The 27,853-nt window shown below is 36.7% G+C and overlaps 1 protein-coding gene across 3 annotated transcripts in view; it reads left to right on the top strand.

The window, feature by feature from the left end:
• The window catches only part of CDK17 (cyclin dependent kinase 17), a 97,717-nt gene that overhangs the window by 36,260 nt on the left and 33,604 nt on the right, over positions 1-27,853 (top strand). Inside the window, exons 2-5 of one of the 3 annotated variants that reach the window (XM_065043393.1) lie at positions 2,421-2,569; positions 7,140-7,178; positions 17,316-17,480; positions 23,891-24,024. In XM_065043393.1, the coding sequence (XP_064899465.1) occupies positions 2,452-2,569; positions 7,140-7,178; positions 17,316-17,480; positions 23,891-24,024 (456 nt within the window). In that variant the 5' untranslated portion in view covers positions 2,421-2,451. The remainder of the gene's footprint in view (positions 1-2,420; positions 2,570-7,139; positions 7,179-17,315; positions 17,481-23,890; positions 24,025-27,853) is intronic. The other 2 variants (XM_065043401.1, XM_065043409.1) reach the window with 2 other exon arrangements.

The raw sequence follows: 27,853 nt of genomic DNA, 5'->3' as shown, positions 1-27,853 counted from the left end.
TTTTGTTTGTTTGTTCTGTTGTTTTGTGGGGGTTTTGTGCCTTTTTTTGGCTGGTTTTTGTTTGTTTTTTAAATGTATGCATATTTTACACATCTGAATTAGTGAGAGTACTGATGCTTTAAGAAAGAAAATTTGGGTTCGTATTGGTAAGCATCTTTTCCTTTAAAAAAATGAATTGTATTTCAATAGAAGGAAGCATTCACTCACGTGGATTCCCACTCCTGATTCCTTTTTACTATTAAATTATTTCAAAATCAAGCCATGAATGCTGTAATTCAGAATCCTAGTAAAAATGGTGCTTCAGCACTCCATGAAACCCTCCTTTAACAGGAGAAATTTTGTAACTATAGTTAATAAAATATATGCGTTTGTAGTAGTTTGAGATTTAGAATATTTCTTGGATTTTGTGATCTATGTGTCTGTAATTTATATGTAATATTCTTCAGCAGCAGACCTTCTTTTTTGATGAGAAAATTGTGTAGGCTTAAATATTTGCAAGCTCAGAAGCCAGGAACAGCCTGTTCCATACAAAGGCCCCAGTTACTGCCCAAGTGGAAAATTGGAAAGAAATTGTTGTGCTGTCAGGTAGCTTTAGGGCATTACATAGCTAAAAATTGCACATACCCTTTTTGAGAGTAATACATGTAGGAAGATGCAGGTTTCAAAGAACACTGTAGGAGAATTGAGTAAAACCACGTATAAAGGATGTGTCCTTCCAATTTTTTTTCTAAACTAGGTTTTAAAGAGAAACAGAGGCCATTGTTTTGGACGAGTTAAAGTAAATGCAGAAATACAGCAGTTTCAAGTAAGGTCTTTAAAGCAGGTCCTGAACAGGAAAAGTAAATGTTCCCCTTGGAACATTCTCTGAATGCAGTTTCTTAACAATAAGAATATCCTGCTTTTGAGTGCGAGAGAGCACAATTATTCATACTAAGGTGTGGCTTTATTGCACATACAGCAACACATTAAAAGGGTGGTTTTGAAACTGCTGGCTTAGCTGTATCTCCAACAGTTATATTTTTATTTCCTACATATCTGTACCCAGTGCCTGACTACTTCTGCTTATAGTAAACGTGATTGTCTAAGATGTTACCGTGTTTTGTAATCCACCTCTTTCCCCTTGCATGTGGTTGCTTCTTTGCCAGCAATTTTAATGTTCATCTCAGGCTTTTGGGCTCAAATCCCAAAGGTCTTATTTTATCAGTCCTTATATATTACTTACTGTCCTGTGCCATCTAGTCTTGTGATCATTCAGTCTACGTATGTGTTCTCCTACCACCAACAGACGCTCCCAACTTTTTCCAATTTGTTCTCCTTTTAATTATGTAGCATCTAAACAAAGAGTAAGCTGCACACTTGAAATGTGTGTACTGTAAGGGACAATGTCAATATAAAAGTAATCATATTCACAATTTGTTATTGAACGTAGATCTTTAGAGTACCACTTCTTGCATTTGTGTTTGGAGGAGGACATAGAGGAAAATTTGATTTTCTAATTTTGTATGTGAATTTTGCATTTTGGAGTGTGGAGGCTGATAGATGGAGGAAAAAAAATACATGAGCAGCTCAGACTTGAAAGTATGGTGTGCTTGTGTTTCATGCTGCCTTTGTGACTATCGGAGTCTATGAGCAGATGAACAAGTTACTCTGAAATAACATCCAGGGCAAATTGTCCATATGGAGTAATGAAGGACAAAATTGTGTTTCTCATCATGTATGGGCAAAAATATGGCACACTGTAAAGTTCACTTACCAGCTCAGACTTGTGGTAACGTGTTTATCAGCCTGGACCTTTGTTACTGTTTCTTGTTGGCTTACTGCTTTATACGGAGAAAGTACCTCCCAGTTTAGTCTTATTGCCGAATTGGAAAGAAATGTCCATTCTGTCTGTTGTTATCAGGCCCTGGCTATCTATTTCCCGAGGTCGGATCGGGTTTGAGAATTGCTTTTGTATTTAAAGCATTTAGTTTTGTCCTCTTCCTCCTTTTGTGCAAAGGGCAAAATACAGAGAAGTTCAGTAATTTTTCATCTATAAACAAAGGGGCTGAAAGAGGGAGAAGGTTCCAGCCTCCTCCTCCTTGGTGGGTTTGGTGAAGGAGGCAACAGAGTGTGGACTCTATAGGTTTTCAGATGGCTGCTTATTATTAGATTGTAAAATTAGCGATCAAATCAGCTATTTTTTAAAGAAACAAATATTTTCATTTTCCCTAACAAAGAAAAATTGCAAAAATGTATGGGCACCTACCTCTGAAGACATTCTTCTTCAGGCCAGTAAAGTAATCCTGCTTTAAGGATATTGTTTTAAGGGTAACTTGTACACCAACTAAATTTTCTGTAAGCTTTCTTGTGTTTTTATGGGTTTGGGTGAACTAATTTTTTCTCACTTTTTGCCCCTCTTTTTTTTTTTTCCCCCTACCCAGGCTTACTTAAGCCAGACTTAACATTGATAGAATGAAAAAGTTTAAGAGGAGACTTTCCTTAACCTTGCGTGGAAGCCAGACCATTGATGAATCGCTGTCTGAGCTGGCAGAACAAATGACAATTGAAGAAAACAGCAGCAAAGATAACGGTAAGCATATCTTTCACTTTCCAGAAAATGTAAGAATTGTCATGGGCCCCACTCAAGTGAGTGCTTTTGGGATTTATATCAGTTTTCACAATTGCATGGATTTCCTCACTAACCTGTTCTTTTGATTTATCTTACATTTGACTACCCTAGTTCTTTTAACAGGTTGATATGTTGTCACACAGTGGTTTGGTTTGCTTTGATTTTGAACTGTAATACAGCTATTTATCAACAGCTATCTGAATTGATATTTTAGTGTGGTGTGCAGCAAGGATCATAGATGCTCTTTAAATAAACAAATCTATTATTTTATTAATTTAGCATGTCTCACATCAACTTCATATGGCTTCAAATTAAATTTTTCCCCGAAATGATTATTTGGTAATATAATTGATAGTAATTGCTTAAGTATCATAAATAAAACTGTTTATCTTATTGCTGGGGATGCAGTGCAGTACTCTGAGAATTCTGTCACCCCTTCATGTCTCTGAATAGTATTTTCTCTTCAGCAATATGAAGGCAGCTGGAAACATTCAGGATAACTAACTTGTCTGTGTATTCTTAAATGAGTCTTTGGCTGATCCCATAAATGTACTGGCTGCTATAAAGTTCACATTAATGATGATACTGCTTTTGAATGCAAACTGCAGTAATAATGACTGGAAAATATTTTATTGCTTCGTTCCGTTTTCTGGGCTGCAGCTTTTAAGGCATATTTCATCTTTTATGCTGATTAGTAGTATTTCTTGCTTTGCTGACATCTAAGATTTTCTCAAGTATCAAGTGATCTGATTTTTTTTTTCCACTTCACACCGATAAATGATTCTGAATTTTTCCATTGGAAACTGGGAAATTTGAGCAGAAGTAGAGACAAAGGAATTTTCCCTGCAGACTTTTGAAACCTCATCCAAGATCTGTTGCATACCAAGTTTTTGAAAGCTGAATTTACCTTTCGCAAAACAGAGCTATTCATATTATTCACTTTTACCCTTAATCCCAGATGTATTCATTGCTATATCCTGTCTTCATTGTGGGCCATGCCCAAAAGTTTGGTAAATTATGTTCATTACAATTTTTTATGTGTTGATACAACAGGTCTACTCTAAAATAATAATTTTAGCATTTTTGCACTGATTTCTGTGAAGTAGTTTCTGAAATATGTGGCTTCGCTTGTATTAGCCTTTTTTCCTGATGCGTATTTTGTTCACACCTGCATATACATCTGACAGATGGATTTTATTATGCAAATGAGTGCTAAGAATATTACTTCCATGCTGGGAAATGAGCATCAAGAATTGTTACCAGCATCAGTGAATGTATAGTGAACTGAGTTGTTGAATGGATTCAGTTGAAAACTGGACCAGGAAGAACAAAAAGATTTTCTTTTAAGCTGTATCATGTTCTGGATGCCAGCTCAAGGGACAGGGGACATAATAACTCATTAACAGAAGCATGAGCTTATGCCATCTTAAGTCATGTATGAATCTATGTACAGTTTATAATATTTATCTGAGAATTATCTCAAACAGCAATACGTGGATGTCTTCCGAATGCTTATCACTGAACTTTGACAAACTTAACTTCTCAGTAGGTATCTAAAGTTATAAAACACAATCGAAGAAAGAGGTTCTAATTACAAAGTCATTATTTAGCTTTTAGTGCTCCTTTTATTTTGCTTTACACATTAATTCATTGGCCAAAAGAAAGCTTATGTGCTAATGTTGTGTGATACAGTACATGCTATGCTTAGAGCTGCAAAGTGTTAATACCTTACTTGAGTATCTTTGTATACACTGAAGTGTTGTTGAACCTCTTGAAAGAGGAAGGATAGTAAATATAAACTGTGCTGTTGCTACTTGTAACCTTGAACTCATAATTTTATGTGATTCTAAGTTTTACTGACATTTGCTTCCTCTGGTTTTTTGTATTTGTGGAATGCAATACTAGTATCTGTCCTATCTGTGATCTTGCAGAGATGAACAGGATACTACTTTGTGGATTGTTGTTTTGCTTTGTTTTTCCTTTCCAACCCTCCTTCTTTCAGAAAGCTGGGTTGGAAAAATGCTTGCTACATCAGCTAGTCCTGCTTTTCTAAAGGCAGTTGTACCTCTCCCACAGATCACGATATTTTGAAGGAGTAGTTTTCAGACAGACTGTAGGAATCAGGGTTTGGGCAACAATTGCTGGAAAAAACAGTCAGGAAATGAGTCCTCTCTTTTGGTGAAAGACAAGTTTGGTAGAGAACATAGCCTGGGGAAAAAAAAAAAAAAAAAAAAGAAAAAACCAACCAGTGCACATTATTAAAAAAATTACATACAGAAGAGTGCTTAAATGAGAAAGGTTTATCTCAGAATCTTATAAAATCAGAGTGCTAAGAAGCCTGTACTAAGTGTAAATACCAGCTCAAACACATCGAGGGGGCTTAGTCTCTTGAAGAATAGTTTATAAAGTGAGAGCTGCATGAAGATCTTGAAAGTGCATCTTTTACTGTGATGGTGCTGATCTCAGAAGGCAGGAGTAACCATCTCCCTAGCTTTGCTTTTAAGAAGAATAAACAGCTCCTTTACCCTGTGGAACAGAGAAACAAAATGTGCCCAGTTTGCAGGCTGTGGATCTGTTCTTTAAGAAACTCGAAAAGCACAGTCTAGTAAATCAAAGGCAAACCAATATCTTGATCTACAGAGAATCAAAGTCAAGGATACAAACAGTCTTCAGAAAGTGGTTCTTCCTATGTGGTTTATTTTTGACTGTTATTACATCACGAACTTGAGAAGTTGAAGGGTGTTGCAGCTGTTCTCATGCTGGAAGGCAAGAATAGACCCTGAACACTGAAGACCTTTGCAGCTTTTTTTTTCCATTGTTGTTGTCCAGTTTTGTTTTGTTTTGTTTTTTTTCTTCCTAGCAAATCACCTGTCTTACATCCTGTCATTCCATTCTGATGGCCATGTCCACTGAAGGATATAATTTTATACAAGCTAGCTTTTTTCTTTCCTGGAAAACAGCTGTATAACTGGACCTTAAAGGCTGTACAGGCTGTATCCATAGAAAACCACATCTGTGCTGACCTGGGATTCATGCTCATCTCTGTCTGGTTTTCACATACATGTCCTGTAAAATCTTGATTATAAAGTTCCAGTTCAGCACTGCAGTTCCAGATGTAGATCATATGCACACAGGATCAAGGACCTTTCCTCAGGGTCACCCTTCTGCGCTCATCTGTTTCGTTCAGCCCTCTGGCACACATTTCCTCTCCCAGAACAATTGCCTCTGATTTCAGATAACTGCTGCTCTGATACAGAGACCCACCTTGTCATTAGCTCCAGCTTTGAGTGGGTTGTTCGAAGATTTGCTTTTAAAGAGCAGTACTCCTAATGCAGAACAAATTGTCCCATTTGCAGTTCACAGACATAAAAATAGATGTGCAACTTTTAATTTCTTCGCAGTGCATTGATACCACTGAATCAGCTTACCTTTTGTGTGCAATGTCATTTCATACACAGCCTCCTTCATTGCGTGATGTCAGTACAATCTCAGTATGCAGCACTCATCCATCAGCAGCAAAATGGGATTAGCAGGGATCAACCCATATTGTTCCATGCAGTAGCACAGAGCTATTGCACTGAATGTAGAATATCTAACAGTTTTGCTTTTGGTTTTGTGGGGTTTTTTTGGAACACCATCAAATTATTGAGTGATGAGAAACCTATATATAATTAAATGTGCCTTACAAATTATGTTCATCGGAATTGGCTTCTGGGTGAGGAGACATCGCAAAATCAGATGCATAAACCATAGAAATAGAGGGACCAGTGAAATGCCTAATATACATCTGAAGCCTTATGAACTGTGGACTGTATGAAGTATACTTTGGGCTATTCTTTTATCTAAGTACAGATGCTTTTCATGGTCTCTGTTTCAACATATAAAGCCAATTAGTTGGATTTGTTGTTTATTTTTCATTCTGTCTTGATTCAAGCAAACTAACAATGTGCCAGCTTGCTTTGTTAATTCTAGATTCTACCTTACTATATGTATTAAGATTAATATTAAAAATACTAAATGATAATTTGTAGCAGTTGACAGCTAAATTAGCTTCTGAAATTTTTCCTTGCCAATGACATACTAATGAAATTTGGCTAGAAGCAACATGCAAATCATGCATATTTAAAGCCCAATTAACTGCAAAATTTATGCAAATACTTTAAATACGTACGAATGTGCTCTCTAATGAAAGCAAGAAAATGTGACCATATTATCTAATGTTATGAAATACATTATCACGAGCTCCAAGCATGCTTTTTAGAATAATTACAAGATATGTTAATAAATACATCCACAGCTCTTGCATTAATGTATAAGTAACTTGGAAAGCTATTTTATATTGCCAGTTTTTATTTTACATGTAGATGTATACACGCATACCTACTAAACTAAAACAAGTCAGTTTCTGATAGAAATGGCTTGATGAATTTCTAGAATAATATTTATCTCCATTTGGTGTGTTTTAGCTCAGTGATGTGATCATAGGATCTCATTTCACAAACACTTGCATAATTCTTTTGTAATTTTACAGGTGTGAGTAATAATGGAAGAATCAGCTACAGTAAAGTGCGTAAGTGTTTTTTAGGTTTAAGGCTTTTAATGGCTAGTTACTACTCTGATAAGAGGCATGAATGTTCATAAGAATTGACACGTTGCAGTACTGTCTCCGAACATCCAAATGTCTTTGTAGTTGTAGTCATTGCAAATCATCTTCAATACAGCTGAGAAATTCCCATTCCATCTGCTACGTGTGATTCCTTGAGTATGGAAGGAAAACAATGTGTTGCAACATATTCTCAAGATGTTCTTAAATTGAAAATATGAGCGCAGGAATGCTTACTGGTAATAAGTCAATACAATTTCTCTGCTGATACTGGAGGAAAGTATCAGTATAAAAATATCGGGGGTGGGGTGGGAGGAGAAATGCCAAGAAGTGGTAGAGATCATTCGAGAGCTACAGATTCCTGCAAATAACTGGCAGTTGTCACAGCTAAATGCTGAACCTTGTATTGTCCCTTACACTGCGCTGATGCTGTTTTTATTCTGGTCTGTATGTACCCTTCTGTGCTGTGGCATACATCAGTTTTTGTTAGTGCTGTTCAGTATGGTTTCTTCATCCCACGTACACTGCACAACATGGTGTTCTTTCTTCCCTTCTGTTTTAATTTGCTTCTTCCCACAAAACCTGGGGCTCTGCTCATGTGGAAGTGCTTACAAAGTCAAATGTGCATGAAAATTCAGTGCCCGAGAGCTCACTGCAGAGACCTGTAGTTTTGGAGCGGCGGGGTTGACCACTCAGAAGTGTTTTCCTTCACAAGCAGAATGCAGGTTTGGCAGGAGAATTTGGTGCTTAGATGCAGAAGTATACTCTAAATACACCAGATATCCGCTAGCGTAGGCTCACTGATGAATATGGAGAGATTCGTTCTCAAGTGGCATTCAGATGGACTTGTTAAGTACAGAAAAGTAAAACAGACAAAACTAGCCAACAGGGTTATTTCTGAAAATGGGACAAAAAGAAGCCAGGTCCTCTGCTTCTGATTTGGTTGGCAGTGTGGCCTCATGGATGTTTGTCCTGGGAGCGATAGGGCAGCTGTGTGTGGGCAGGCAAGGATGGAGGCCAGGGATACTTGTATCTTGGCTACAGTGATGACTCACATTGATTTAAATTGTACCTGAAACAGTGTTCTGAAGAATTTAGTGCAGTGCAATGCCTTCTGGAATTATGCTTTTTAAAAAGTAGATTAGTAACTGGTGATGTGTCATGCATAGAAGATGGGAGGTACAGGACTACCAAGCTTATGTTCCCGTACGCATTCTGATGACCCAGAGGTACTGTGTTGAGAATTACCTTTTAAATGGCATGAAATATATAAATCTCAAGGGCAGATTTTTGACTTTAAATATGTCTCATTTGATTTTGATCTTTGTCTTGGTACCTAGACTGAAGAAAAAAACTTTGTGTGAAGTCAACTTTGAAAGGCTTTTTGTAGTGTCTTTTAGATGTCTTGATCTCATCTTTTGCCTTGTGTATTATCTCTTGTTTCTGTAGTTTAAACAGGTTCCTTGGAAGAATGTGTGTCCTTCTTGTCCCAAATTAAAAGTTTGCAGGGCATTTCAGTGCCATTTTAGTCATTGAGGTGCTTCCTTTTTGGGAAAAACTCGAAGGCTGTCAGCACATTTCTTCATGCTCTGCACATGACTGCTGTACCCACATGGGTTTATTTTGAACGATGGGAGGAATCATTTGAGGTTCTCCTAAATATTGTAATAGTCATTAATGTGAAGGTTTCATCTTATTACTTAATGAATAAATACAGTTTTAAGTAGTTTTGCGTGATTGCTCTATTTTTAGAGTGACTTAATGTTTTATTGGATATCTCATAATGGAGTCCATGAAAACAACCCCATAAAATAATGTATAAATATATAAATATACAGTATTTTATGCAGTACTCCTCCTGTGACTCCCTGAGAATACAGATATACCAAATGTATGGCTGCTTCAGGTTATTTAAATATTTCTTTTGTGGGAGCCATCACCTGCAATCAACTGATTTTACTGAGTGGGTCTGACAGCCTTAGAGCAGCGTAATTAGATATCATACAGTGCAGCATACCAGCTCCAAGATGTCAGAAATTCACCTGGTTACATTCTAGAATTTCTGAAGAAATAAAGGGCTTCTTGACAACACCTTTTTCAGGAAAGCAGTTTGTTCAAAATATATTTTGTATTGCAAGTCCAAAAAAAAAACCCCAAACAATCTTTATTGCGAGTAGACATGTAAAAATTGAGTAATCATTAATAGAGCATACACTCAGATTAGTTAAGTGAATGTGTAGTAGATTATGCCAAAACATGATTAAGCTCTATGATAGTAGCATTTGAGACAGTCAATATAAATACTATTAAAAGGTTATCATGATGGATTGCAGGCTTTGTGAATGCAGGGCTGCTTAGAGAAGGAATATTTAGTACCCCTATGTAGAGTTTCTATACTTCCGCAATCTCTATCAAAACAGAAAAGAAAAATAAAAGCAACCAACCCTGGAAGTTCTGTGGAACAAGGGTGAGGCCAAGGTGGGTGGGAAAGAAACTGTGTGAAGTCCTGTCCCATAAAAGTCAGTAGCTGACTCTCAGGGCATTTAGTGAGATTTTGTTTTTGTTGAGCCAATCCAAAGTCAAGCTGCAGCTAAAAGTGCCGAGTGAGGTTCTGTCTCCACCCTTGTGGCAGCTCCCGCGCTCTGCGTGCCCCATGATGATCTGGTTGAAAAACCGAAGTCAAAATCACACTTATTTCTTGCCAGGGGAGGACCTCGAGACACCTTTTTGCTAGCAGCGGTGAATTGTGGCAGGCTTGCTGTTGCACTGTGATTCGTCCTTGCTTACAATATAGAACATGCCTGGGTTCAGTTCCCATTATATACCTAAATCAGAGGTCATAAATGCTACATCTCTAATGTCTGTCTTTGATTAGAAAAAACTCCTCATCTACTTAATTTGTATGAAATTAAAACATATATTTCTGCATGTGTATGGTTTCCATGTCCAGAATGGATAGTGTGTACTGAATAATAATTTTTCTTCCAGACTTCTTCAGCTCTGTTAGAGATTTGATTTAAGGGAGAATGTCACCATGTATGACAGGTGATTGTGATTCTTTATTAAAGCTAGCTGAAGCAAATATCATTCCAAAATTTAGGCAGTGAAATCTGAAAGCCAGCTTGGTCTTTTAATCACATAATAGAGGTACTCATGGGACATAAAAAAAAAGAAGAGATAGTTGAGTATGTGGCATTAGTTATGCAGAAAGTGTGTTTTACAATGCATTTGCATTCCTAATGAAAACACTTTCTTTCTTTAATCCAGCGGCTGACTGACATGTGACAGTATGTCAGTTGCTGAGGCCTTGCATAGAAATGCCAGGGAATTCTGCAGCCTGTCTGGAACTCCAATTAAGTAAATCCAGCCCAGGAAAGAAATTGGTAGTGTTGGCTCTTTGTTCAGATAGATGGTCAAGGAAAAGAAACATTGGCGATTTATTGAAAAATTGCTTAACTTGGGAGTAATTTCAGGTCAGGGTTTGTGGTTAGTTTAAATTGCAGCTAAAAGAAAAAGAGGAGACATCTTTATAACCTCATGAAATAGTTGGTTTTGACTAATTCCTCATACAAGCTTCTTGGTTATATACACTATTGTTCTACTCTATCCTGGCAGTTCTTATAATTATGAAATTAAAAATTCAGTGCCACTTAAGCATAAATTTCTGTCACTTCACTACTTAAAGATTTCAGCAGCTCATTTGAATTATTTTTCTGTTCTTGTCTGTTTGTTAGCATTGGTGTTGGCATTATTTCAAACTTAGCAAAGCAGTGGTACCTTACTGGGTACTGTATTTTCTTAAAATAGATCTGTGTATTCTAAAACAGATCAGCAACCTGGTCTGGAAACTCTTACAATATTAGTAAGCCAGGCTAGTTATATTTTAAAGAGTATTTTCTCTCAGTGGTACTGTTGTAGTTACTTCGCGTTATGCCAATAATAACGGAAGTTTGAATGGTAGAATGCAAAAAATACAAGAAAATGATCCAAGTGAAATAAAACAGCAGCTCAGCATTTGCTGAACTTGAAAATCAAGTAATACAACAGTGCAGTCACCATGCATTGGCCAATCGTAAACCTTGCTGAAGGTGCACATTTGGCAAGATAACATGGATGTGGCATTTAAGAAAAAGTGTGTGTGTGTGTGTGTATATATATGTGAACTTTTAAAAAATGGGACGTGTATTTCAAGAAGTGTTCAGGGGCATTGAAGAGAAAACTGTGTTCATCCTCTGTGCCAGTATAATATTTCTAAATATTCTCAGAATGTTTCTGTTAACCTTTTTCACATTCAAAAACTCGTTTTGCAAGATAGCTTGGCAGCTTTCATGAGAAATTTAAGAAATGAGCTGACATTCCTTGAAAGATGAGTGAAATAAGTATTTTGTAACCAAAATAAGATAATACAGCAGCAACTGACCAAACTCAGTCAAAAAAGAGCCTCTAAGAAGTCTTGCTTTCAGCTCACTTTTTGTATTTACAAGTTTTATCAGTTTGGAATTTCAGATTATAGAGTGCAATGAGGAAAGAGAGCTGGAGATCAATAGTTAATAAGGCCCTTGCTGGAGTGGTTGTGCCAGCGTGAGCCAACGCGAGCAAACTGCCCAGGTGCTGCAGAAGCCTTGAGCCATAAGGATGGCTAGAGTTCTGCCTGGATGTTTTCCTGTCCCCAAGGATGGCATTTGAGGGCAAGTCTAAGATTAGAGCCCAGAATATAACATCATTTCCCCAGAGTACTGCACTGGTTTCTAGTTCAGAGGCTCCCTGAACTAGGCAGGTCTCTGTGCAGTCAGTAACCCTGAGCAGATTTGTCAGTCTCACTCCCCTTGAGTCTTGTAAACCTCTGATGGTTGTAACGTGATAAGGAGTTTCCACAGATGCACGGTGTGAAGAACCGCTTAACGGCACCGTCTGCAACCTGCCAGGGCTGGCTGCTTCAGAGACCCTCACGCTGGAGGAGCTGGTGGATGCAGCTGATTCCTGGGTGCCCTCTGCAGCCGTCCTACAAGTCTGTGGGTTGTATCACACCTTCTGCAGTTTTAATCTGAGAGAAGAAGACCAGAACTGTGCGTGATGGTCGAAGTGCGGTATATCCGTACACTTGCATAGTGGCGTTTCTGCTCTCTTTAATTTCCATTGTTCATTTTGGCTGCGGCTGAATATTAAGCCAATAGCTCCATGAAAATACCTACTGTGCTGCTGGACAGACATCCATCATGTCAGCCAAGCCTTTGGGTGGTTACTGAGTTATATTTACCAAGTGCAGTGACACCACATAAGGAATGTTAGTGAGTTTTATACAGGGAAACATTTTTTTAAAGACAAACCAAACCTATAATCACAGAGCTAAAATTCTAAGAAGCAGTTTATAAATGTATGTAGTAAAGGCATTTAACTTTTACAGTTTTGACTCATCTTAGTTAAGGCGAGGCAGTTGCACTAAATTCACGCCTTAAAAACTGCAGCATTACCCTTTAAATGTAGTGATTCAGCATCTTAGTAACCCTGCAAAAAAACTGAATTCTTTATGTGAATGAAATGAACTTGTAATTTTGGAAAAAGTACTTAGGAATCTTTGGCCAGAGAGAGTTAAATACTCTTTTCAAAAGCACTTTATTTAAATCTTGTATTTCGTAAATGCACAAAAATAAAGATGCAATGTCTTATAAATTCATCTCCAGCAAGAGTTTTTGATCGTTTTCAATATTTGCTCCAGTTCTTAGCTGTTATTGTCACATTTGCAAGGAGACAGCACACAATGCAGAGTCATGTGAACATTTATTTAAAAGTTTCTTGCATACACAATGCAAACTTACCTGTATATACAAAAATACTTTTCCAGACTGTAAGTCTGTAAGTTATACAATCATAAAAAGAATAACACTATATGATCCTTTTCCTAACTTAATGTGTACTACGATTTTTAAAAATACTTTTAATTGAGTGTTACTAATGCTTCTCTTAATCACAAGTATAGTAGTAATCTGAGAGTTTTTGTAACCTTCATTTCATTGTCTGTCTGTAGTTATGCCCGTCCTACTACGTGACCTAAATTATCGTTGCTAAATTTTATAATGGCCTCCGTAATTTAGAACAGTGCTTACGACAGTGCAGGAAGGTGGTAGTTGCCTATGATGGTGAAAGTTATTTCTGTATAATTGCATCTTATTATATTAACCATTTGTATTTCATTTCTATATACATTTTATGTTTGCTTAATAGTTTTATCTATGTTTACAATTGAGATGAACTTTTTGTGTTAAGATACTTTAGAAATTTTGTTTTAAACTATAAAATATGTGCAAATCTATCAGTGCCATGAGGAAAACAAGTTTTTTAAATAATAATCTCTCTTCTTCACACTCTCATGTTAGTAATGAACATAAACCTCAGTCTTTAATTAGTCATTCAGTGTATCATAAACTCTGGCCTTTTTTACATGCTACAGAGTTCATGGAAGTAGATGAATTTTAGCATGTGTAGTCAAAAGCCATAACATACAAGGGAAATAATCAACTCTGTGAATGCAGCTGTACTCCCCATGTATGCACACACTCCGGTGTTAATGATACTGGAGTCCTCAGTGGCTGGGAACGTATAGAGGTGTGTATGGGTGCAAATGTACAGAGGACAGCAGAGGCGAATGTGCTGTCCCACTTGCAGGCCAAGCTTTGCTCCCAGCCAAGCCGCCTTGCCCCTTCCTTCTGCTGCCTTTGTTTCTCCAGCCCCTGTCGAGATATATCCTAGCATCCTCAGTTGCTCATTAGGATGAGAAAAGTAGTACTTACTTTGATGTAGAATTTGCATTTTTGTGTGTGAGAAAGTCATCTTGCCGTGGGAGATATATTTTTCAGTGACCAAGCATCAGTCCGTCTCAGCACCTTGCTCAAGATTTAAGTTACTCTCCCAAGCATAAAGCTGTTGACCATAGTGACAGAGCTAAAAAATAAAATATTTGAGAGATTTTTTTTTTAAGTGGTAAAAAAAAATTGATTTTTTTTTTTTTTTTTTTTTTAGCAGTACCTTTCCACACTAAAAATATTCCAAGAACTTTCTTCTTACATTTCTTATTATGGCTTTAAAAAAGATAATAATAAATAAAATAATATAAAGAAAACAATGGAGGGACTTTTTCTTTGCTTGGTGTAGCAGGGCTTGGTCGAAGGCAGCAGAGTTTTGTTTCCAAGATTTTCCTAGAAAAAATATCTCTTGAGCTTTCTCTCTTATTTTCCTTAAAAATTAGTTTAGAAACAATTAAAATGAAGTAGAATTGCATGCTTGATATACATTATTTTTTTGCCTAAATAGTAATAAAGATGAAGTAGTAATTGCAAAATGACTCAAACTAGCATCTAAAACCCATCAAGCATGATGGTTACAACCAGTGATGTCTCTCTCAACAGAACAAACTCATGAGGTATTTGGATTTCCAGAGTTAACATTCATTTGACACTATGTATAAACTCAGCGTGAGGTCCTTAGTCTAGGAGCTAGATCAAATTAAAACCAAAGATTAGTAAGAAAGTTAGAAAGCAAGTTTTAATATATAAAAAAATCAAAGCAGTAGTTGTGCTGTATGTGAACTGATATGTTTTCTGTTATGTGGAAGTAGTGATAGATGCTGTTAAAAAAATCAGGAGGAAGGAATTACTGCCTGCTGCCCCAGGGTAAATCTGCTCTTGAAGGCACAGAACAAGGAAGCTGATGCCACTCTGAAATGGAGAGGCTTGATGCAGTGTATTAGGCACAGAAATAAGGATTTGGGACAGATGCACAGAATTTTGAAGGTGAAGACACTGATCGTACTTGATGAACCAATACATGGATCTACGGTGTATTTTTCCTCATAGTCACACATTTTGAAGCTGTGTTTATAAAGGACATTAATGGGAAGATGCAGGCAGGATTGCAGCTGTGCTGATATGTCCTTTCACATTCTGTTGTCTGCCTGAAGCATTTTTATGGCTTTTCATTTTCCCGCAGCAGCTGAATTAAAGTGATTTTTTTGTTTGTTTTAATATAATAATTTGTGTTTATATGCCAAATTTTCTTGCATAATTGTTTTTAAAGTCACTGGCCTGTTCTTGGGTAGTTCTGTCTGTGTACTTCTGTCTCTAATAATATTTCCAAAAGTTTTTTGTTCATGTGGGAAGGGAGAGAGATTCCCTTCAGGATCTTGTTTTGTTTGGGTTATTAGGTATTCCTTGCTGTTATTTTCCATAAAATAAGTTCATCTAGTGATATTATTCTTCTTATTTTGGAAGGGAAAACAAGATTTTGGAGTCCCTGCATGTGAGAATATAAGTTGGGGTGATGAAATAGCATCACAGCCTGTTCCCTGTCCCAGTGGGTGCGAGTGGGGCTCTGAGCAGCCATGAATGGCTCCAGAAACGCCTCAGGAGCTGCCACTCCATCAGCAGCACTCATGCTGCAGTTGCCGGGTGTGCGGCTGCTGCCTTTTCTGTCTTCCAAATAATACCAAACAACACGTGTCTGTAAGGGTAATAAAAGTCACATGATGGAAAAATAAAATTACTTGAACCTAAAGTGTGAGGTGGGCACATCACAGAATCACAGGATGTTAGGGATTGGAAGGGACCTCGAAAGATCACCTAGTCCAATCCCCCTGCCGGAGCAGGAACGCCTAGATGAGGTTACACAGGAAGGTGTCCAGGCGGGTTTTGAATGTCTCCTAGGAATGAAGGAGGCTCCACAACCCCCCTGGGCAGCCTGTTCCAGTGTCTGTCACCCTCACTGAGAAGAAGTTTCTTCTCATATTTAAGTGGAACCTCCTGTGTATCAGTTTGTACCCATTACCCCTTGTCTTACTATTAGTTGTCGCCAAGAAGAGCCTGGCTCCATCCTCGTGACACTCACCCTTTATATATTTGTAAACATTAATGAGGTCACCCCTCAGTCTCCTCTTCTCCAAGCTAAAGAGCCCCAGCTCCCTCAGCCTTTCCTCATAAGGGAGATGTTCCACTCCCCTAATCATCAATAATAATCAATCACATGTCTGGTCTTTTTCCTGGTATGGTGACATTGCTTATATGTAGCTGCCAGGTGACTCTCACCTCTGGGTATGCTTTGGATTGTGACAGTATTTCTTCTTTGATTACTTGTACAGTTGACTTCATCATTGGCCCTGGTAAGTCCAGTTTTGTGACAAGCAATGCAGGCTGGATTCTGTTCTCCTCCTTGTTGGGATAAAAAAGCCTCAGTGCGTTCTGAGTTAGACTGCATCCATTGCCACAGCCATCCTTGAGTGCCAGCCCATGTGTGCAGAGTCAGGATGCTGAGAGAACATGAACGCTTAATTTCTATGCTCATTTGTAGATCAGATTTTAAAATTTCTTATGTTTCGTCTTTTTTTGGAAATCGTTTGTCAATAATAGTAAGTAAAAAAATTACAGTCCTGATTTTAAGTCTAAGTGCTGTTTAAGACACAGTCCAATAGAAAGCCAGAGTAACTCACTGAATACTTAATTATTATGATATCCTTTAAGTTAACAACCTTAATCATGGCAGGGCAGCTCTGGTGAGTATAGACAGGTATGTTTCCTTCTGAAGACTTCCAGTAGTAAGGCCTTGCTACTAGTGATCCTCAAGAACTTTGAGAGGGAGAATATTTCCAAAGGCTTGTGGTTGAATTTGCTCATTGTGTGAGCTGATCTAACATCTGGTCTGTTTAAATTATAGTAAAGATGAAACATTGTGCAGTAAGACAAATCATTAATTCAGAAGATAAAAAGTTTATAATAAAATATACGTTCTGGTTTTATTCACATTTTTAAACTGTGTATTCAGGTCATTTACTGATCCAGCAGCAGAGTGACAGAATGTAATAAAATGAGATTTGGGTAATATTTAATGCCATGTTTTGGTTAATTGGTTAATAGAGAAATAGCGGTAGTATTATGATTTACTGTTAGTATGAAAGAGAATCTTACGAGAGTGGTGATTTCCTATCTAGTAACTGTTTTTTTTTCTTTTTTTCTTTTTCTTTCTTTTTTTTTTTTTTTTTTTCTTTTTTTTTCTTTTGGCATGTTCCTGACCATCCTGCTTGCTTGTGGGAATGAATATGTTGATCCTTGTGAATGGTAGAGCCCATTGTGAAGAATGGCAGGCCTCCAACGTCTCACAGCATGCACTCATTTCTCCACCAGTACACAGGATCTTTCAAGAAGCCCCCGTTACGGAGACCACATAGCGTCATAGGGGGCAGCCTCGGCTCTTTCATGGCAATGCCCAGAAATGGGAGCAGATTAGGTAATTCATTACGTTGTTTGTTTAAGTTCATTTTTTCTTTGAAGAATAATGTCTGTATTGATTTTTAGCAAGAAATACAGTTATCGTAATGCTTTAATAAATCTCCAGGAATGTAACAGTCTGTTTCTAGGGTGGTTAGAGAAACTTGTTTTTAAGGTACTGAATGTCTCCTAAGATTTTCAGGAAGAAAGCAAATACAAGACCAGAGAGAAGTCTTCTATGAATGTTTTTCAGTTGCAAAGTTACAAAATTTTAAAATATTATTTCTTAATATTTTGCAAGAAACCTATGTGTCCATCTCAGTTAAATATTGGTGAGAACTGTAATAAATCGCGTATGATAAAAATAAGGATCGTCATCCTCTATGTGGCATTTAAAAAGAACTGGCCTATTAATTAGACTTTTCGTTATTATAAGAAAAATTATTTTTTCAGTGGTAAATTAAGGCCACTCAACTATAATTTCAGCTATAATTATTTTTTTTGTTGTGATCTCGATCTATATTTATGGTTCTGTGGGGCAAATAAATTACAGGTTTTTTTCTTCTCCTTCAAGTAATTTGTCATGTTGCTGCCTCCAGTCACCATTTTACCCTGCTTTTATGTTATTTTAAATTATGCTTAGTTAATTGATACTAGAAAATGAGAGTAACTCACAGTTTAATTAGAATTTTATGATTTTTTCAATCTTCTGCCCTCATTAGGGAGAGTGTGATAAACTGATCTCCTTCAAGATTAAGTTACGAATCTTCAAGGTGGCAGTCAAACCATTTAAATCCTCCTCTGCTGTAGTATCACTAACCATGTTCAAAACCTTGCCTTTTTACTGTTTGTGCCACCATTCAAATGGAAAGAAGAATTCTGTCATCTTCAATGGCAGCAGTTGTTATCACAGAAGAAAACAGGTTTTGGTGTGAACAGTTTGACTAGAATATCAATTCCTGATTTCAACTCAAGTCCTATACAATTTAATTTTCTTTTTTTCTTTTTTTTTTTCTCTCTCTTTTTTTTTTGTCTAACCAATTTTGCTTAAGTTGCCAAGAATCTAACAGGAAGACAAGGCTTAAAAAAAGTTGTGTACTTAAAGAAATCTCTGGTTAGGAATATCTAGTCTTCTGTGAATTATTTGTCAAATTGTATGTATATAAACTATGTATAGGAACACCAGTGATTTATACTTCTGTGCTTTTGTTCATGTGTATTGCCTTTAAAGACATTCTATAGAATTTTTAAATGTAAATTTACCAATAACTTATTCCTCTTCAAAATTTCTCTATGAACTTCAAATCAGCTTTGCAAAAGGAAAATAATAAACAGTGTGTGGTTTCTTTTAATGATTTTTCCAGTTTTCTCAAAGCTTTATTTTTAACATGAAAAAAATACTGATATATAAATTTTGCAGAAGAATGCCATTAGTTTTATTTTTCTCAGGTGATCAAGTTTTGTAGGTGATGAAGTGTTCAAACAGCACTCAAAACTTTGAAATGTTATTCGGTAGGAAGTGTTATAATAACTACTAGTAGCTACAGATTCCTGTAAAATTTGTAGTTTCATTGAAGTAGTATGGAATAGATTTACTGAGTGGACCATGTATATGTTAAGCACCTTTTTGCTTTGGATGCAGTGATGCTGTAAATTATGCAATTGTTTTTAATGCTCATTTTTGAAAATTTAAGCTGCTTGTACATGTTATCTAGTGGTAGATAACACAAGAATGTACAAGCATAATTACTAATGTTCTTTCTGCTCCTTCTCCACATCTTTCCTCCATATGAGAATGGTTATTACTCAGCAGGATGCTGAGGTTTTGTCCATTGGGATAATGACATCAGATATGAAACAGTCAAATATTCTACACTACATTAGACTATTTTCTTTGCTTTCTTCGTTCGTCCTCTTTCCACTTTTTTCTCTGTTCCAGCGATGGGAAAATGCTATCAGAGAAATGAGATATCACAAAATGATGCAGTTAAAGGTTGGTTATTTGGTTAAAAAACTGATTAAAATGAGACCTGCCACAGGTGCATCTTCATGCTGCTTGCTTCTGAATGAGATTATCAGTACAAAAATTGGTTGAGAAGCCCGGATTGATTTGGAGTTTTGTTTGTTTTGTGAGCACCGAACATGGGTTCCTGCTGTTGTGGTAACATGTAAAATCTGCAAATACTTTGTAAAGAATTTCTACTTGGAAACATCTCTGTTAGCTTTAGGTTTTGTAAAAAGTTTTGTGAAGACCGGAATTCTGAATGGATCTTTACAAAGTGTGCATTTGTTTAAAATTTTGTAGTCCTTTTTAATTTAGAATTTGGTTGTCGTAATGATTTTAAGTGACGTAGGTGACTCTCAGGCCCAATTTTGAATCGGCCATGCCGCTGAGGCGAGTGAAGGTTTGGCTGAGGTTTTTTAGCTCACATATATCTACACAGCCTCTATATATCTATACAGTCTTGCACCTCCAGCCCGTGATGGAGCCAGAGCTGATAAACCCTTTTTGGACCTGGCCTGGCTAAATGCAAAGGCAACTTAGTTGTCCTTGTAGTATTTATATTACTGGGAGCGCTGGAGAGGCACTTGGCATGTGGAAAGCCAACTGAAGCCAACCCTCCTGGTGAACCTGAGTTTCCCCTGCTTTTGCCAGTGGTGTTGATATAGTTACGGAGAGGCTTTGTTTCTTTGTCCTAAATATTTGAATTGAAAGGAATGATTTTTCCATACAGCTTTCATAGATCACTAGTGTTAATGGCAAAGGCAATTTCTCACTATTGCCTTCCTCAATTTGAATTGTTATTAATGAAACTAATTGTAAAATTTAGCCACTTGATAGAACAGTGCACCTTGGAAAGAACCCAGTCTGCAAGTCACGTGGTCATTTTTGTAATCATTTGAAATAAGACGGAAAGATCCTGCAGGCTCACTCACTGCTGACTCATTAGTGGACATTATTTTAGCTCACTTGGAGGAGTTCTAATTTGCTGCACTGTAGGTTCCCTGTATGAATTTCTTGTGTGGTGCATTCCCCATAGCTGACATGAGAACAATATTTTCTTTTAAATGTTCTTCCGTAGTTTTCTTGTTATATTGTAGTCATCTGCAACTTTTCATTATGTGGCCATACTGAATAATTAATTAGATATGTAGAGTACATTAACATAAACGTGTGTAAGAGAATGGCCTGGGTATTCAGTGTAAGCAGTTCAATAAATTATTGAACCATTAAAACCTCTGAAGACCATGCAAGCTGGCTTTGGTGCAGGTGAACTTGCCAATAGAAAAGCTTAGTGAAATTAAGGGAGTATTTGCATGATTTTCATCATTGCTTAATGAAATATTATCTTCATGCACCTGTGTAAAATGATTAAAATTACTAGGTTGATGCCTTATTGCTGGGTTTATGCTATTAAAATAATTAACATAAGGCTCTACTAATGCCTTTTTAATTGAATAAAAGGACACATTTATATTAGATGATAACACGGTTAAGACCTTTTTTAAAAGTATCCCTATTTAGAATATAATTAAAACACTGCAAACCTTTCTAGATAGAAGGAGGTGGGTATTTAGCCCATCAGAAATTCAGGCATGTGCTTAATGATAGATTATTTTTGATTTTTTTTTTTTTGGATGATAGAGCCGGTATCCTGCTTAAAATCTTTTGGTAATGGGTATATATAGCTTATACAGACTTAACAGAATTAGTTAGATCACAGCAGTATTCATAATAGACTGACCGTCATCTTATTGAAGTCTGAAATACCACATCTTTAGACTTGAGTGGTACTCATTGTATTCTCATTGTCATTGAGTGTCTTCTTATTCCTGGTTTACAAAGAGCAGAATCCCCTTGCAGATACATTATCTGCCCCAGATGTATGGGTTTGTGTCACTAGTTCCTGAAAGATGCATTAGTTGTGTATGATTGCATAGGCCATCTTTTTAGTAGAATTATCTTTGTCAACTAGGATGCTCATTGTAGTTCTGAGTGTTACATTTCAGAGTGTCATTTTTTTACGGTCATTTCATAACATGTGTGATTTTGTGAACTGAACATTGCATATTTTAAGATACAGAATATGATAGTATTAATCACATGATTACTTTAATAAGTGTCAGTCTTTTAAAAAAATAAATTATGTAATTGCTCCATGGCTTAGAAGACAATACTTCTTTAATTTCATCAGCCTTATTTTGTGAGGTTGATCAGATGACTGTCTCTTGTGTAGCTTCTCTGAAGAAAATAGACTTTGAGGCTCAATCAGTGGGCTTGTACTAACACGAGGATAAATAGATTGGGGAACAATTGTCAGTAGCTGTTACACTTAATTTTACAAACAGAATCTTGAGAGCTGTAATTGCTAAAATGAATTGTATGACCTCTCAAAAAAATGTTTTAAAAGAGAATCTTTAATAAAAAACTGATATAGTGAATGTGCCGTTTACCAGATACATCAGTGCTGCCATAACAGCTTTGCTGCAAATACTGTTTTCAATAATGACTTATGGTACTGAAAACAATTCCCTTCAGTTTGTTAAATATTTTTGAAAAGACAGGTACCAAGTCATTCGAGAGAGTAAGAGAGATTTCTTAGAGACTGGGCAAAAAGGAATCACATTTTGTCTGCTTAGCTGAAGGTTAAGGCTGATCTTTAAGAATCTTTTCCTCTGCTTCAAGCTACCATGCTATTAGAAGCACTGATGAATATTTACCTTGTTTGAAACCAGAATTTTTGTTCCTTATCAAGCAAGGAGTGCAGCTTTTCTTTCTTTTTTCCTCATTCGGTCCAAATCTGAGTATGACTTGCAGGAAAAATTCTGGTGGAATGTGGATTTTTAATCAAGATCAAATTTAGATCCACATTGCTGCTTGAAAATACTCTTGGTGCATGGGATGCATGCTTATTTTATGTGTTTAATTACAGTACTTTGAGTTAAAATACGTGCTGCCAGTACCTTGTGAGTTAATCTTTTTATATCCATTCTGTTTTCTGTAAAAGGAAATTCTTTGTACTGAGGAAGGATTTGATCCTTTGAAGTGTACGTGATTCTGTGTGAGCCAAACTGGATGGACATTTTAGAAGATTTGTTCATACCCAAACACTGGTGTACAGTTTTGTTTTGTTTTGTTTTTTTCTTAGAAAATTCAGCTTTCTTCCTTGTTGATAGTGATAAAACTTGAACGTTCTCTTTTTTTTAATTAGTGCTGTGCAAATGCTAAATATTTTCAGTTCTGTTGGTGGCAAGGCTGAATGGAGTTCTGTGAGTTTTGCTAGAATTAGTGATTTCTTAGGGGCAGAGTTTTGAGATTTTTAGTCGTTCGTCAGGTTCTGTTTTATCCTGTAAAAGGTCATGCTTAATACCAAGGATCAGGACAGGGCAGGGAAACTGGTGTCTTTTGAAACACCTCCTTTATATTTGTAAGTATATAATCTCTACAGTAATTTGGAGTTTAAATATTTCAGAGGTGATGGTGAAGCATTACTCACAGTGAATTGCCTGTATGACCAGTTTCCAATTGTGTGTCCTTTTGCAATTTGTTTGACTCTTTGTGCTATTACTGACACCACCTTGATGTTCGTTCATTATGGTGTCTTTCAAAGTCTGGAAGATCCTGGGGTGCTTAAAAGTAACATGTATGCATGTACATAATATACAGAAGTGCTTTTGTGTGGAGGAATCTACCAGATTGTGTTAAAAATACCAATTTCAGTTGACATGAAGGGCCTGCAACACCATATATAACAACTCAGGCAGTTTGTTACCTCAATTCCTCCATAAGGTCACAGGTTTCCCTTAATTGCTCCTAAATATCAGGTCCGCTGCTGAATCCGCTTGCATGTTGTAGGCCTGTGTTTAGATGGTCAGAATACGTCCCCTTCCTCTACACGTGCACACCAGTGGTTTTTATATCTGAAGTTTCCATATTTGATATTTCTGAAAATAGTGCCTATAGCTCTCAGGTATTTTTAAGTTTCCCTGAGATATGGCTAGGTTGCTAACATCAGGTACTCTGATTTGAAAATGCTAATGTTTTATGTCCAAGAGCAGCTAAAAGAGAAGAGGTATTGAGGGAGTCCAGGAATTGAAGCCATGAGGGGAAGGTGGCTTATGGGAATTAAAATTCGGTTTGGACTGTCTGTCTTTCGTTTTGGGAAACTGAGTTCTGCTGTAAAGCACAAAAAGAAAAATAATTATAAAGTTTGTGTAGAAGTCCGATAAAGTAATCCTGTTCATTGTGTGATTCCTGAGCCATAAAAGGTGTATGAAGACTATACAAAGTACATCATGACCGTGATGAGTCTTTCCCTGCCATAAAACCCAGTCCACAGTAATGATACGGTTGTTTTCCATCTGTACAAGAGAGATGTTTCGTGGAATTCTGATTAACTGTTCTCAATGCTTTGGATTATTTTTAAGATATTGTTCATGAAAATCTGAAAATGGGGTCAGATGGTGAAAGTGACCAAGCTTCTGGAACGTCTTCTGATGAAGTTCAATCTCCCACTGGTGTTTGTCTCAGAAACCGGATACACAGGCGAATCTCAATGGAGGTAATTTGCTTTTCATATAAGGATCATTTAAATTGACCAGAGACTTGAGGGTTGCTTTAATTGCTTGTTTTAACTGCTTGTCTTCTCAATTAACTGTAACTACTCTGACATATATTCCATGCAGGGAGCATCATTTTAATATTAACTTAATTTGTCTCCATTTGTCACACAGAAATCAGATTATTATGTTGCATAGTTTATGAGTGGTTAATTTTGAAAATCTAAATATATGTTGAAATTTGGTTTCTTGGGAAGAATTTAAGTGTAGCCTGTGAATTTCTTTTCGTCGCATTCTGTGCAATTCACTGAGTATATTGAAGAAGATAGACTTTTTAGACATTTTTCACTGAAGACTGTTTTCTAATCTTTGTAAAACTAATGCTACAGCAGCAATGCTTCTGAATGCTTCAGCCTTTCCCTCTCTTCCTGTTTTTTAATGAACGGAACTTTACAGGATGGTAAACAAAAGGAGGAAAAGTACCTTACGAATAACTGTGCACATAATTTCCTTTATTTATGAGTCTCATTATGAATACTAGCCACCCTTGTGCTTGCTTTGTTGTCATTTCCCTTGGCGAAGAAAAACAGAACACTTCCCTGTTTCTTGAGTGTACAGAAGTTACAGTTAGAACGCCTTTGTTACAGAAGCACGGAACATGTTGTAGTTACTGCTTTATAGTACACATACCGATAGGCGCAGTTTGTAAGATTTTTACATCTTCATTCAATGCCTGTTATCAAATACAGGATTGGGGAAGCAGATCTGGGTAAATTAGAGTAGGGTGTACATGCCAAAAATTTTGTATTTGTGAGGCGTTTTGTTATGCTTGGAATTCCAAGACTCCAGGCATGTAACGCTGATACAGTTCCAAGAACTTGTGAATTAGATGTATTAATGATTTATGTTGCTTCTTGCACCTGGGAGGTTTTGTTCCCAAATTCCTAAATTTGTGTGTTAATCTCAGGTTTGTTATAAAGACTGTTAAACCACTTACTTGGGAGAACTAAGGTGGGTCTATTGATTTATTGCAGGATGCTTAAATTAAGGGAAAAAAAAAAAAGTCTCTGAAAACTGGCATGTCAGAATGTATGCTGGAAAAACTGAAAATCAAGGAAATTATTTAAAAGGATTATTTACTTTTTGCTCATTGTTTGTTTCCCCCACATTTTGAAATGTACATTTAGAACAGGAAAGAAAGAAATCAGTGATATATAGTGAAATTAACAAACTGAAATGGAAATGTGTCAAGTCTTTCAGAGACAGCTCAGAACCATTAAAAAAATCTCTTTTAGATTAGGATTTAAGAAACTCTAAAGGAAATTCCAAAAGAACTCAGGAATAGTCATTGAAGTTCAGGCAATTTCTGTGCATTTTTTCAGAAGGTGTCAAATCAAAACATCTTTTCATTGGCCTCTTTAGCTGTGAAACAATTCTAATATGACTATTTAAGAGGCTTTGGGAAGCTTTTGTTGAAGTTTTGTTTAACCATTGCTAATGTTCACATTTTTCTCCAAATTCCGAATGCTTGTCCCTGCGAGTTGAAATTAACATTATTTCTTCATTGACTGGCTCAGTCAATGAGAGCAATAATTTCTTGGCAGCTATTCATGTATATTCTGTGAGAATTCTAATGTTTTCCCTAAATAGCTTCAGTGTTCATAGGGTGACTTCTCCAATAAGGTTTCAAGCTAATGTCTACGAACACTCTCACTTCTGAATTTCAAGAATGCTGTCATTGAGAGATATTTCTGTTTGGCTTAAGTTTACTTCTTGGAAGTACTTTAGTAGGTGGGGTTTTTACCTGTTTGTGCATTCCAGAGGAAAAAAAAATAGCTATAACAATCTTGGTAGCTTTGGTTAAAATACCTCTCTAATCATAATCTTTTCAGTCGACTTTCTTATTTCCTAAGTGGAAAGGCCTTAGGTGATTACATTGTCTGCCTGTCTTTTCCTCCCCCTATTTTTCCCATGAGTCATTTTCTGTCAGTTTTGACAGATGGATAGAAATCTCAGATGCTAATTTTCTATTAATTTCTGTGAAAAAAAGGCTCTGCATCGTGAGAGATTGTTAATGCATCCACTGCTGGGAAAAATGCAGTCTTTATTAAATGCCACAGTATCCATATCTGAGTTGAGTCTCAAGACGTGCATCCACAGAAAACATGCACACTTACATACATACATACATACTAAAATCCATATTTCACTGGTTTTGCTGTTCATGGAGTGGGATCACTTGCTTCTGTGGCCTTTGAGGGAACCAAAAAAAGGTTTCCTCTTGTATGAAATCTTACCTACATGCCTTGGGTGATTTCTGCCATGGAGCTGGCTGGTTCAGGAGTAGTAATTTGATTATTAAAAGATAAATAAATAAACAGTCTTTCTTGTCAAGTAAGTTTCTGTTATTTCAGTTTTAATTTGCTGGTTTGTGGGGATCTGTCATCTCTAGACATCATTGCGTAGCTTGAGGCTGTGTGCCATTTATAGTCATTTAAGGTGAGTTATAGCTGTATATGTACAGGTCGGAGTGAATTAGTGTGTATGTGATAGTAGGTTTTTGCTGTAGTCTGCTGAAGTCAGTAGTCACACTTGAAATCCATTGTAGAATCTATTTGATAACTAGACGAAGCTGGATAAACCCAATAAAGCAATATTCCTCGTTCCTCCCCATTAAGATGAGTGTGCCTGTCACACTGTGAGTACATGCTTTTTTGTATTTAGTTTGGCCAGTGTTCACTGTATTTGTAATATTTTTGTACATAATTTCTCGTTTGTTTTTCTCCAGGTTTGTTTTCAAGGTAACTAATCAGGTAAAGCAGAAACCTTGGAACCGTTCTTTTAACCTCTAATAACTTTGAATATATAGCCAACTTTTTCATGCTCAGCTTGAACTTCCTCTAGAATTCTGAAAATTAGCAGCCCATTAAAAAACAAAATTCTTGCTAAAAACATGCATTATTCATTCAAAATGCCAATTACCGATACTGAATATTTGTATTCCTGGGATGTTATGTACCTTAGAATATATATTTTGATTCTTAGTGTCCATCCCCACTGCAGTAAGTCATATAATAAAGCTGCTTTTTCTGTAATCACTAAATAATTCAGAGCTACAAATAAAATTGTAACATTATGGAAGACCAGACAGATTCTCTTGTCCAGAGTATATGAAAGATTTTGTTGGGAAAGAAAACTCAATGTTTCTAAAAGTTTCATGTAGAGATATCATGGAAGATAGAGAAGTTCAAAATAGACAATGGAGACGGAGATGGAAAATGTGTTTGTTGTAGCAGAATCTCCATACCAATAGAAAGTGGAAATTTCATAACCTTAAGTTGACCTGGTTTAGATAGGAGATCATCATACTGCAGTGTAACCTAAATATGAAGCATTTTAGATATTCCTGCTCCACAGTGAACAATCTGCTGGGCTGAAAACTTCCCATCCGCAGTAGCAGCTATGGAGATACCAACTTTCAATCTGTCATCTCCCCCCAGATGACATAGAATTTAGACCAGCGTGACTGTTACAGACAGGGAGATGATAACACATCTGCTTCTGAATTCGACAACGCTGCAGTTGTTGGACTAGATATTTTTTTTTTAATGATTGTTCATTGTTTTTGTGTGCTTAGAAAACAAAGAGAAAATACCAGAATCTCATTGTGTTGCCTAGATAAAGTTTATTTTGCCTGTAATCCACAGGCTACAAATGGTCCAGAAAGCAGTTGCGGGTTTTTTTTTTCTCCTTCCTTCCCCTCATTCAGGAACCATGCTGATGTGCGAACATCTATTGTGTGAGGAATTTGGCTTCCAACAGCTGTTAGGT

This window comes from Columba livia, chromosome 1 (assembly GCF_036013475.1).
Source record: "Columba livia isolate bColLiv1 breed racing homer chromosome 1, bColLiv1.pat.W.v2, whole genome shotgun sequence".
Classification (NCBI taxonomy): domain Eukaryota; kingdom Metazoa; phylum Chordata; class Aves; order Columbiformes; family Columbidae; genus Columba; species Columba livia.
Note: the sequence above shows the minus strand (reverse complement) of the source record. Positions and strands in the feature narration are given on the sequence as shown.